At 38.0% G+C, this 12580-nt stretch overlaps 1 protein-coding gene across 1 annotated transcript; it reads right to left on the bottom strand.

Annotated features, from left to right (window-relative positions):
- Positions 1-1750: 1750 nt before the first annotated feature.
- LOC129274380 (uncharacterized) lies at positions 1751-9320 on the bottom strand. The gene is made up of 2 exons (XM_054911198.2): positions 8507-9320; positions 1751-3530 (listed from the first exon to the last, which is right to left on the bottom strand). Exons 1-2 carry the CDS (start codon positions 9279-9281, stop codon positions 3502-3504), a joined length of 804 nt encoding a protein of 267 aa, XP_054767173.2. The 5' UTR covers positions 9282-9320; the 3' UTR covers positions 1751-3501.
- Between the last annotated feature and the right edge of the window lie 3260 nt (positions 9321-12580).

Raw genomic sequence — 12580 nt, 5'->3', positions numbered from 1 at the left:
ACCATCCTTGTTACTTGTCCGAATGTATTGTTTGACCCTTCATACCACAATTTGGACACCAACATTATTTCTTGCAGATGAATATTGTAGAACTCTGACCACTATTGAATGATATGATTCGTTTTAGATTCCTTTTTTAAAAACCCTCTTGTGTTTTAGGCAAACTAGACAACTGCATATCAATGTAACCAGTCCAAACGTATTATTTTAACCATGAAACCATAGTGTGGACACCCAAATCATATCTCCTAGGTGGATTTTAAATGAACTATGTCCATTTTTAAAGTAACAAGAGTCATTTTAGACTCCAATTTTTGGAAGCTTTCTTTGATTTTCGACATACTGGACCACTGACTGTCCTTGTAACTAATTTTCTGCCTTTTGAAACCATGATATAGGCAACAAAGTCATATGCCCTTGACGAATATAACATGAACTATGTCCATTTTTAAATACCATCGCGGCTGATTGATACTATTTTTTAAGCCACCGTGGACTTTTGGACATACTTGACCACCAATCGTCCTTGTAGCTGATCCCAATTTATTATTTGACCCAATTAACCATGGTATAGGCAAGAGAAAATCATATTCCCGGATATTGAACAAACTATGTTTGGTGTTCAGTTTTAGTAGCAACAGCATTTTTCACTCCATTTTTGGAAGCCATCTTGGATTGTTTAACATACCGGACCACTGACTGTCCTTGTAACTTGTCCCAATGTATTATTTGACCATTGAAACCATGGTCTAGACACCAAAATCATATCTCTCAAGTGGATGTGATATGAGCTAGGTCCATTTTAAGGTTTAATAGCTATTTTAAACTCAATTATTGGAAGCCATCTTGTATTTTTGAACACACCAGACCACTGGCTGTCCTTGTAACTTGTCCCGACGTACTACTTCATCATTATAACAATCGAATGGAAACCAAATTAAAGCCACTTAAGTAAGTAATAGATGAATTGTGGATTTTTTAGACTACGGCAGCCATTTTGGGCGCCATCTTGGATTTCCCTGGTACCCTGGGGTGCTAATATTCACTCTAACTTGTATAAATACATTATTTTACCCATTGGACCATGGAATATGAACCCAAATAGGATTCTAGGGTGAATAATGAGTGAGTTATATTCATTTTTAGTGAATGGCGGCCATCTTGGACGCCATCTTGAAAATAACCATTTTCCCGGATGCGGATTTTGGTAGATTTTTAGTATGTTATTCCTGAGGTCAAATAGTACAAAATACCGTTGAAAAATCATTTGTTGCAATTTGTTCCGGGTCAAACCATATATTGACCCGTCTATAAATGATTACAGCCGGGGAGATAAAACGCCACGTATAAATTCTAATGGCTATGAAAATTAATGTATTCAGTGACTACGTAGGTTTCTGTAATAATGTGATGCTCGATGATAGTCAAGCAAAGTTCGCAGTATACTGACCCCTTACCTATGCTAAAGAAACGTTTTAACAATTTTCTCAAATTGCCACGTACCACGTCCAAACACTATTTAGCAGTTATTTGTACATGTTCTGTTGAAAGTCATTTGATTCGGTCAAAACAATGGCGACTTAAATCAGGATTTAGATTTCGAATCAAAGCAAAGCGAATGAGATCAGGCAATCCTGAAAAATGATTACAACCTTCAATGGCAGACCACGCCCGCGACATGTTCATGATGTTAAAAACTAGAACAAAAACAACAGAGAGACACACAAAATACACACAAATACACTCTGTGTTCAATATTGATAAATCAAAGATTGATTTTTTTTTTATTATAATACCTTCCACCATAAATAACAAGCGATGAACTTTAGAATTCTCCGATTGAGAATAATATTCAAAGTAATCATAGAGTTACTGACCAAAGCAGTGTTAATTATTAGTAAATATCTTCCAGGGTAAATAAAGCAACAAATTGGTTTAAAGTTGTATAAAGGAGAAGTTAGCATTTTAACGAAGAATTCATGATTTGCAGGGAAGAGATTGATATGACAATGGAACTGTTCGAGATGAAACAAAAGCAGTACTAAGATGAATTACATTAAACACAAGAAATGAAAACATCACTTATTAATGCTTAATGGAATGACTGATGTATACAAAGCCGTAAATCAAATGGGAAATTTACCGCCTGGAAGTTACTTTTATTAAAACAAAGGAAAACACATTTAAAGAAAATGAATAGCGTCGTGAAGACGCATTCATATCAAAACCCCAACGTTATTATTTGTATCAGGAAACTCATGCAATTTTAAATCGAAGAAAATTCATTATTCGAAAAAAAATAGTAAGTTGTTGCTTAAAAAAACAATCCTGCATCAAGTCAATGATATTTATCATAACATGAATAAAGAGTAAGAATTTCTGAGCCCCTTACCTATAAGTATTAAAATGCTTGACTTTTTTATCTTTTGAACCATGCGAAAGGGGAGGGGGTGACTGCTGTTTTCAAAATATAGTGGATTACTTGATAATGCATTGAATGATCTTGGTTTTAATTTCATGAATTGTCCCGAATCAAATATCATAATAATCACGGTCTCCTTAAAAAAAACATTCTGAGAAGCAATGTGTGTGGGGTGCGTGTAAGAGTGAGTGTGTGGGGGGTGCAAGGGTGTGTGTGTGTGTGTGCTGAGACCTGTGTCTGTGTGAGGGGGAGGGGTAAAACATTCTGAAAAGCAATGTGTGTGGGGTGCGTGTGAGAGTGTGTTTGGGAGTGCAAGGGTGTGTGTGTGGTGAGACCTGTGTCAGTGTGTGGGGGTGGGGTGTACGGGTTTATGTGTAGAGAGAGAGGGGGCAGAGAGCTACGGGGTTCAGTCAAGTATCATGTGCACATTGTCCAGACCTGGTGAAAAAAGAAGTCCAGGGAAAAAATGGCGTCAAAGAAACTCCTATATCTAGTTTTTTATTCAACTTTACGACTTTACATATTTTGGCAATATGTAGAGTATGATTAATTTTTTTTTTCAATAAGCTTATTGTCGTAATTCTACTATTGGAAGATCAAATTGATATTTATACCAATACCAGAGAACCCATCTTCAGTTCAAAAGACGAATGATTACCATGTCAAGATCGCATACAGCTTATTTGAATCCTGGGAATTTTAAGAGCTCATTTAAAACATCCCACACACGATAAATACTCATGGAGTCAAAGTTTCGAGTATCCATCAAACAATAACAAAGAAATCTAACAGGAATTATTTTATGTCAAATTTTAAAAAAGGAAAAAGGCACAATGTCGGAATCGACTAGTTTACCAAACTTAAGGAAGACTATTTAAACCAAATACAAGTTAATGTAAAAATCACCAAGGAAAAAGATGCAGAGGAACTATCAATTATATAATTAGGGTTGAAATTCCAGCGCTCATACAACGAATCGCACATTTGATATGTGTTGATAGGCCGAACAAGGCACTACTTTCGCATATTATTCGTCAGATTTGCTTCGTCACCGGTTCCATCTGTCCAGGTGTTTTCATCTATCCCTCATTGGTGGCATCTGTTAATACTAAATAAAATACACACAAAGAAATATGTAAGTGCAAACGTGGAAATTCGTTTAAGGAAGTAGGGGGAGTGGATATCGCGCCCTAAAAGCTTGAAAACTACAAAATATATATAATGCCCCCCCCCCCTCCAAAACAAATACAAGCACAGAAGTGCAATCAATCATCCAAAGCGATCATGTACATTTCAGGAGAGGGAGACGTACCGTACGCACGGAGGTGGGAGTGGTATTATGCGAACCCAAGCACTTTAGGTTTGAACGGCTCTAAAATGTAAACCTCGGTTTATAGGTAGAAAGATGAGATATTTCTTTTTTATGATTATTTTCAAATAATTACAAGACATATGGTATGGCTGCTTATCTGTGACGGCACAAAAATAAAGACTTAAACATGAACAAGTCCAATATCATTTGACGGATTTCTATTGCACTGTAAAATCGCTCTTTAAAATTTTAAGCATGCACGTTGCTTGGGCCCGTCACTCTAACAACTACTGTTTAAACTTTTCTAAACAACTGTTTAAATTAAAAAATTTAAACAATTACAAAAACTTTAAACAACTTGTTATTAGAGTGACAGGCTTAAACAACGTGCTATTTTTTTGTTTACTGTGTAAGCCTCAACAGATAATTTTGATTTTTTTTTTTCCAATTAGACCACCTTATCGTCGAAATTGGACAGGAATATGTAAAATTGAAGACCCCTTCAAAGGCTTTGTACTTGGTTATCATATATTTATTGTTTTATTATCGGATTCCTCTTCTATTTCACTGAGTGACACTATGAAAAAGGTGCCCACGCTAAAATAATCATTCGATACGTCATAGAGTGGGGCCAAGGCCTTGACCTTTCTTCTCATTTGCAAAATGTTGTAATATTATGTGCTCACTGAAGCATTAGACATCAGGATTTTCATAAAAAATCAAATCAAATGAACTATGCAAGAAGGTTTGTGACAGATATCCATAGTTAGCAATTACATTATTTTTTAAATAACATAAAAAAGCTATTCACATTCCACATGTTCATTCAAGCGTGAATGTTTAATTAAACGCCGTTAAACCATTGAAGCATGTTAATTGGTCATGAACATCATGAAAAATAGTTAATAGGAAAATTTCAGTTCCCAAAATGAAACGATACTTGCCTATGATATTTGAAAATCGTATTTTTGCTTTTCTTCGAACGTTCATTGAACCATGAAATGATGAATATTGTTCAAGATACTCTTCCTAAAAATAACTGTCATCATATTCGATCAGTTTTATCGACAGAAATGAGTAATAAAAATCCAATTATAGCAGAATCTGGCTTGTGTGTATTCAACAGTGTAATTTTGCAAAAAAAAAGTTGTTTCTTCTTTTAGAAAGAACCTTTTTCAAGCCTTCTGACGATTTTTCATCAAAGTCATGACATTTGGCTTGCGACAATTTTGCCCTCTGGCAGTGCTCACTGAAGCATGACATAGAATACGTTCGTAACATTTACTCAGAGGGTAGCTTATAAAATTACCTTCACGCTCATGTAAAAATATATTAGAAAATCACAGTGGTTTGGAAATTATGGATGCTTGTTCACGTGGATAATTACTTTTTTGGTTGTGTATATAATAATCCTTATTCAAACAGTGTGAGCGCGAAGCGTGAGGGTTTTTTTTTTGTACTTTGTCCTAAAATTCGAAAATTCTGGGCAATGTTTATGATCCTGAACAAGATGTGTATACAATTAAACAATGACTGTGAGCGCGAAGCGCAAGCAAAAATATTTGAAAAAAGGTTTTGAACTGATCGAAAAGGTACCTGTTAAGAACTGCTTGCAGATAGACATGACGACGTATTTCAACAATTAAATAATGCAAGCACGAAGCGCAAGCTGAAATTATTTTACATTTTTACCTATAGAATGGACATTCTTCACACTTTTGTGATCGTGAACAAGATAGATATATAACTAATCAATTGATGTGAGTGTGAAGCGCAAACTGAAAAAAAATCGGATTTATTATACCAAAAAATGGGACACTCGATTCATGTTTTGTAAATCATGAAAATGATAAGTGATTGGGGATCTTCCCACATTAATAATGCGAACGCAAAGTGCGATCTGAAACTGGATAATGATTTAAATATAGAACAAGCTGCGTATCTGAATACATATGTGCGCGCATGTTTCAGATTTTGACCTAGAATTTGGGCATTCTAAATATCTTTTTTATCATGAAAATCAATAAAGCGAGCGTAAAGCGCGAACTTCAAATATTTTATATTTCGATCTAGAACTGGATAATAATAAAAATAGAGAAAAGGCTGCGTATCTGAATAAATATGCGCGCGCGTGTTTCAGATTTAGACCTGGAATATGGGCATTCTAAATACATTTTTATCATGAAAATCAATAAAGCGGGCGCGAAGCGCGAGCTTAACGTATTTGATATTCCGATCTGAAAAATGGTCGACATAAGCTCTATATTTCACTTGGTAGAAAAATTGTGAGGTGGATATGGATCGCACTTAATAAAGAGCTGACATGTTTCATTATTATTACTTTGAGTTTAGACAAAGGACCGGGACGTTCTAAAGATATTTTGTCATCATATGAAAATGATGACCGTCTTCCTATTCTTCTTCCTAAACGCGATTATGAAACTTGTTGATATTCCGTTCTGAAAAGGGACAATTTAATTACAATATCTTATTTATTAATCTAAAAAGCCTAATGAGTGCGCGAAATCTTATAATATTATGGCCTGAAAACTGACATTTCAAGCATTTTTTTAATCATGAATAGGATGCATGAGTTTATATATTTTTAACAATTAATGAGAGCGCAAAGCGCGAGCCGAAATTTTTCATTGATAAACTGTCATGAAATAGGGATTTATAATTAGTTTTTTCATAGACTTAATATTGAGATATACATAACTCACCACATTAATAGAAATGCACGCGTGTAGCGCTAACTTATACGTTTTGACAATCACACCTGAATAGGAATGTTTTGGGAACTTTATGGAATACGCGAGAATAATAGGTACCTGACAAATCAGAGCAGAACATGTTAATATTCAGACCATAAAACTGGCATTTTTACAGAGCATTTTTAAGAAATCAATTTGTGAATCAAACAAAATAATGAAAATTCGTTTTCCGAGGTGAAATATGTTTTGAAAATTGAATTCCAAACTTGATATTTTAAGCTCAATATTGAGCAAGACCCCGGAGGCCAGGTATACATTGACGAGTGGATACCATGCGCGACCAAAAAAACACGTAAAAAGGGTGTTTTTTCAAGATAGGGCACGTTACGTACGTAACGTAATAAGGGTGTCAAAAACACTAAAATAATGAAAATGGGTATCTATTTCGCCAGGAAAGCTACGTGTTTAGGGTCAAATTTGCGAGTGTATAAAAAAATGTTTTATAAAGGATGTACTTATTGCCCCAACAGTCAACACTACGTGTTTAGAGCACGATTTGTGCGAGGTGTGGAAGGTGGGTCCGTACTAAACCCAATGATGTAGGTAAAGGTAAAACCGACGACCGACGTCCGTTACATTACTATCAAAGTACTTATACTTGTTTAGGGGTTCAATTCAAGGAATACTTGCCAAGAGTATCTTTTCGTTTCTAATATTTGTACTTGTTTAGGGGTTCAATTCGGGGAATACTTGCAAAGAGTATCTTTTCGTTTCCAATATTTGTACTTGTTTAGGGGTTCAATTCAAGGAATACTTGCCAAGAGTATCGTTTCGTTTCTAATATTTGTACTTGTTTAGGGGTTCAATTCTGGGAATACTTGCAAAGAGTATCTTTTCGTTTCCAATATTTGTACTTTTTTAGGGGTTCAATTGAGAGAATACTTTTTGCATCTTTTTTTCCAATACTTGTTAAGGGTAGGGTTTCACACGCCAATGCGTGTTAAGGGGTGCATTTTCAGAATATGGAAAATACATGTTAAGGGTGCTTTTCGAGACCCCATGGTCGCACATGGTATCCACTCGTCAATGGAAGTGCCCCCCCCCCCCCCTGGAGCAAGATATGTAAATCACCTAACAGGCAATGCAAACCGCAAGCGAAAATTTATATTGTGACATGATTTTTTTTTTCATTTTCCAACTCTTCCCCTCATCTTATTTTTTCACTCGTCTACTTCCTCTTCTTTTTTTTCTCCTCTCTTCCCCCCCCCCCCCTTTTTGTTCCGCCAATAGTGGGGCCCGGGCCCCTCGGCCCCCCTGGATCCGCCTATGGTCAACCGCGGCACATACGTATCTGACATTTATACTGAGTACCCCCCCCCCCCCGCCGGGTTGCCATTATATTTAAAGGTCAAGTCCACCCCAGAAAAATGTTGATATGAATAAATAGAGAAAAATCAAACAAGCGTTATGCTGAAAGTTTCATCAAAATCGGATGCAAAATAAGAAAGTTATTACATTTTTTTTAAGTTTCGCTTATTTTTAACAAGACAGTGATATGCACAACTCAGTGACATGCTAATGAGACAGTCGATGATGTCCCTCACTCACTATTTATTTTGTTTTTTATTGTTTGAATTATACAATATTTCATTTTTTACACATTTGACAGTAAGGACCAACTTGATTGAACCATATAGTATTAAAAATGCTTATTGCACATGTTCAGGGAGGAATTAATCGTTGTTTCACACGACAACAGGGAGAAATTTGAATATTTTATATTTCATATAATAAAATACAAAATAAATAGTGAGTGAGTGATGTCATCAGTCTCCCCATTTGCATACAGACAAGGATTTGAATATAAGTGTTTTGTGAAATTAAGCGAAATTTTAAAATGCCACAACTTTTTTATTTTACATCCGATTTTGATGAAATTTTCAGTGTTATGCTTCTTGGATTTTTCTATTTTTATTCGAATCAACTTTTTGTTGGGGTGGACTTGTCCTTTAAGTGGGCCTCCCCTCACCAGGGCAAAATTATCCGAGTCACACTTACCTTCACACCGATACTCATTGCTGTACACGTTTGTGTCCCCACATACGCCGACGACTTGTTTCACTGCCAAGCGACTACCGCCTGGAACATCACAAGTAACTGTATGAGTAGTGACCTCGCTGAACTCCTCGCTCTGACTACTCGACCAGTCATGCGTTGTAGTAGTTGACACCGACAACCCAACTGAGAAAATCTCCTTAAAGACGGCTCCCATCGATACTTCGACGGCAGTAGACACACTCTTTCCTTGAGTAACAGAACTTCCTAAAACTATGCCTTTCTGAACAGCATAATGGCACGTCATGGTCACGGAATTGGGATTGTGGCATACGTTCACCGTAACAACCCTATCTTCCGGTCTACAGTTTAACGGAACGTCAGAGTAGGGACAATAGCATGTCCACGAAGACATATAATTGTTCCAACCTCCAAGATGAGAAAAAATGCCTGTATATTCATTAGCATCTCCTCTAAATTGGCCGTGTACGTAGGCAGTCAAAGTGCAACCCGGTCGTACAACCAGCGAAGAAACGCGGTCATTCCACCCATCACGACCTCTACCCGGATAGGTCTCCCCGTTGAGAACATCCCACGATTTTCCAGTGCATGATAACAGTCTGTCGTAGTGACTGTAATCATAGAGGCGCGCACAAAGGAATTTGTACCCCGTATTCGTCTTTACTTTGTACTGGAGAGTTTCGGGTTCGGGGCAACGTCCAACAACAAGACCAGTGAGACTCAGTCCAAGCAGGATGATAATTAGCTTGAAAGCCATACTCAGATCTGAAACGAAAAAAAATTGCAGTTTGGATGAACGCCTGTAATTATTAAGTGCATAGTTAAAATGGCAGGGGTAAAAATGGCAGAGTTGAAAAAAGCAGGGGCAAAAATATAAGTAGTAAACATGGCAGAGTTAATTCGCAGAGGCATTAAACATGATTGCAGGGCAGAGATAAAACTGACAGAGGTGAAAGTGGCAATGTCGAAAACTGTTAAACAAAGGGAAAAGCCATAGTGCGGTGGTTTTGAATCTCGCCCTGTAATTAGTAGAGGGTCGTGTGTTAGGCAGAATAGCGGTTTTGTATAAATCATTTTTTATTGTATCCTTCACATCTCTTTAAGCCATACATACTAATTCATTTAAACTATTCATTGATTAGTGATGCGCACTTTGGGGCCTCTTTCAAAGCTGAAAATACCCTTTAACAAAAAAAAAGGCATTATGTGTGTTCAAGACGTTCAGAGTTTTAAATATCAAAGCAAACTGTTCCATAGTTCAATAATTATTCAACATTTTACATCGTTCCCGTTGTTCTCCAATTGTCTAAATTCATTAAACTCATTATTAGGAAGGGTTAAGTCGTCATCCTCCTTTTACTGCAAAGCAAGTCATGCCTGTGATGCAGATGATACGCCGAACTATACGCCGTCGACGCCGTCTAGATGACACAACGCCACAATGTTGGCAAAATGGCGGAATAAGATTGACTACAGCGAGCGATAGTGATCAATGGAAAGTCGAATTATAACATGCTTCCCTCCTGTTTGCGTTGTTTTGTTATCGGTTTATCTGTTTTCCGTCACCATTCTAATATGTCCCTCTAAGTTCATGACCAGGCATGTTGGCTCAGGTGGTAAGTAGGCCCTATCCCTATAAAGAGGACTGTCTTGCCGCATGAATCGGAACGTCATGGCCAGGGTAAAATCCCTGACCAAGTCATTACGGATACTTCAAGGTATCTATAGATGCCTTCTAGCAATGCGTGTTGGGGTAGATACAATAATAGGCCCTTTTCGTAAACCTCAGGACGCGGGCGTTGGGGTCCCGTAACACATAGGTTAGTGATTATTGTACACTCGATTTTTACGATTGAGTGCACATTTTAGCCAATGGGATCAATCGCAGAAAACTGTTCTACAATCATTGCTAAGCTGTGGGTAACGGGCCCTAGATCTGCGTTTCGTGTGCAAATTTTTTTCATGCGACACTCACGTAAATAATTCATGTACGCACGACTGGTCATCACAGCATGACCAGGGCTGCCTCAGGTGAGGCTCCACTACACTTCACTGCCGCTACCCTCTGCTCCACCTATGGCGAATGGCGAAGGCGAAATACGCATGCACGGAGATCTGCAGCAATTTGTACCTAAAATTCCTGCGGACCTCCGTGCGCGCATGCGCAATTCGCCTTCGGCGTTTTCGATTCGGCAGAGAATGTATTACGTGTGATGAATCGAGAACCGCACAATTTGTCTTCCTTTTTTTTTTTAGAGCGAGTATTTGTCCCCCGAGGGGTTCGGATAGGTGGAGCGGAGGGTAGCGGTCGTGAAGTGTAGTGGAGCCTATACGAACCCTCGCCTGAGGTAGCCCGGGGCCTGACCCCGGGACTCTAAGTACTCAAGCCGCTAAACTTGAGATATGAGAAACGCTAGGCGTACATGTGGATTAGTTATTTTTCAAACAAATCGAGTACATATTAAGTGAGGAAAAACTTACTGAATTAAGGCTTAGGTATATTTCATTACTGTCAATCGAATCGATATTGCATCTGACGTGGCTTTTTGGTGGATCGCTGGCATTTAAATCCATGGATCATATTCACCTCTTTAGCTAAACCATTTCGCATGCGTTGATCGTGTACTATGTATCCAGCATGCAAAATCTGTCTCAAAATCCATCCACATTTGCGTGTTTTTCTTTTCTTTTGCTCGCTCCTCCTACAGAAACAGCAAGCCATCTCCCACACTGACAAATTGATTTGGGCATTATGTTTTACTTTTCCCCCCGAAATGGAGATTAGATTTTGAATTCCCGGTGGGACCACTTCCATTGACGGACCAGGCGCGACCATGGGGTTTCGAAAAGCACCCTAAACGAGTCTTTTCCATAATGTTTTACGACGGACCCAAAAGTATTTTCCAAATTAATCAAATACCGTCGTGAAGGTTCGTTTGCGTTGTACAGCGAATAGTCCGGATTATTGCTTAATGCAGGACTGATGCTGAGAGAGCAGCTGAACATTAATACCTTGGTCACATTTGTTCTACGGCGGCCGTACGGCGAGTCGAAAACAGCCGTTTTAACATTTGTTTGTACCAGCTACATACACATGATATAGGTGATTTTAGTAAAAATGAATGAAACGGCTGTATTCGACTCGCCGTACGGCCGCCGTAGAGCAAATGTGACCATGGTATTACTGAAGTAACTTCCGTGTGTGGTTGATTTTATCATTCCTGACTGATTACATATCCCTCCATCTTTGTCCCTTTTCTCCTTTTGTCTTAATTCATTGAGCTTTTGGTATGCCCCCCCCCCCCCCGAACAAAATTCCAATTGAATACCCATTGAATATCCATATTGAATACGAATTGAATGGCAAATGGTTTCAATATGGAGTACATAGAAAGTAAAACGATGCGTACACCTATTGAAACCAATTGGTAGTTTGTCCCTGCAGCCAATTGACTATTGGTCCCATAACATACGGACGTAAACGTGTGATATGCTAATAAGGTCATCACATGATCAATTCGGGACCAAATGACCTAGTGGGACCAATTGAAATGAGTAAAAAAGAAATTGGCAATTGCCCCATTATAATTCGATTGGGGACCAATTGAAGACCCATTGAGAACAATATTTGGACCAATCGGAGTAGATGGAATCAGAGAAGCCCTTCCATTTCCTTCATTACAGGTAGGAAGGATGCCTTATTAAACTTTGTGTACCAGTTTTCGGCCAAAACTAAGTGGAAATTTAAGTCGTATACCGTGTGAGCAAACGTGATTATCTCGAAAATGTATGTTTAAGGTAGGTATGTTTAATTGGTATCACAGAGTATGGTATTTGAATCCGATTTCAAACATAATGTGGAAATTACAACAAGTGGCCTCTATTTCTTTTTTGGAAGTTGTCAATTGATAAGAAAGGCCTCATGGGCATTACTTGAAGGACCTTAATCCGGGTTTGGTCAGAAATGAAGGAATGGCTTCCCCTACCAATCCCCTACCTCTGACAGAGTTCAAATTACTAGTATAAGTAACCAGGGGGAGCAGTCAAATGTATTAC

Source organism: Lytechinus pictus, chromosome 13 (assembly GCF_037042905.1).
Source record: "Lytechinus pictus isolate F3 Inbred chromosome 13, Lp3.0, whole genome shotgun sequence".
Taxonomy (NCBI): Eukaryota; Metazoa; Echinodermata; class Echinoidea; order Temnopleuroida; family Toxopneustidae; genus Lytechinus; species Lytechinus pictus.
Note: the sequence above shows the minus strand (reverse complement) of the source record. Positions and strands in the feature narration are given on the sequence as shown.

Bases quoted from the DNA above. Each gene is read 5' to 3' on its own strand.
- LOC129274380 (XM_054911198.2), bottom strand. From the start codon at position 9,281: ATGGCTTTCAAGCTAATTATCATCCTGCTTGGACTGAGTCTCACTGGT. The intron at 3,531-8,506 runs GTAAGTGTGACT...TATTTTATTTAG, and splicing joins CAATGAGTATCGGTGTGAAG to TATTAACAGATGCCACCAAT.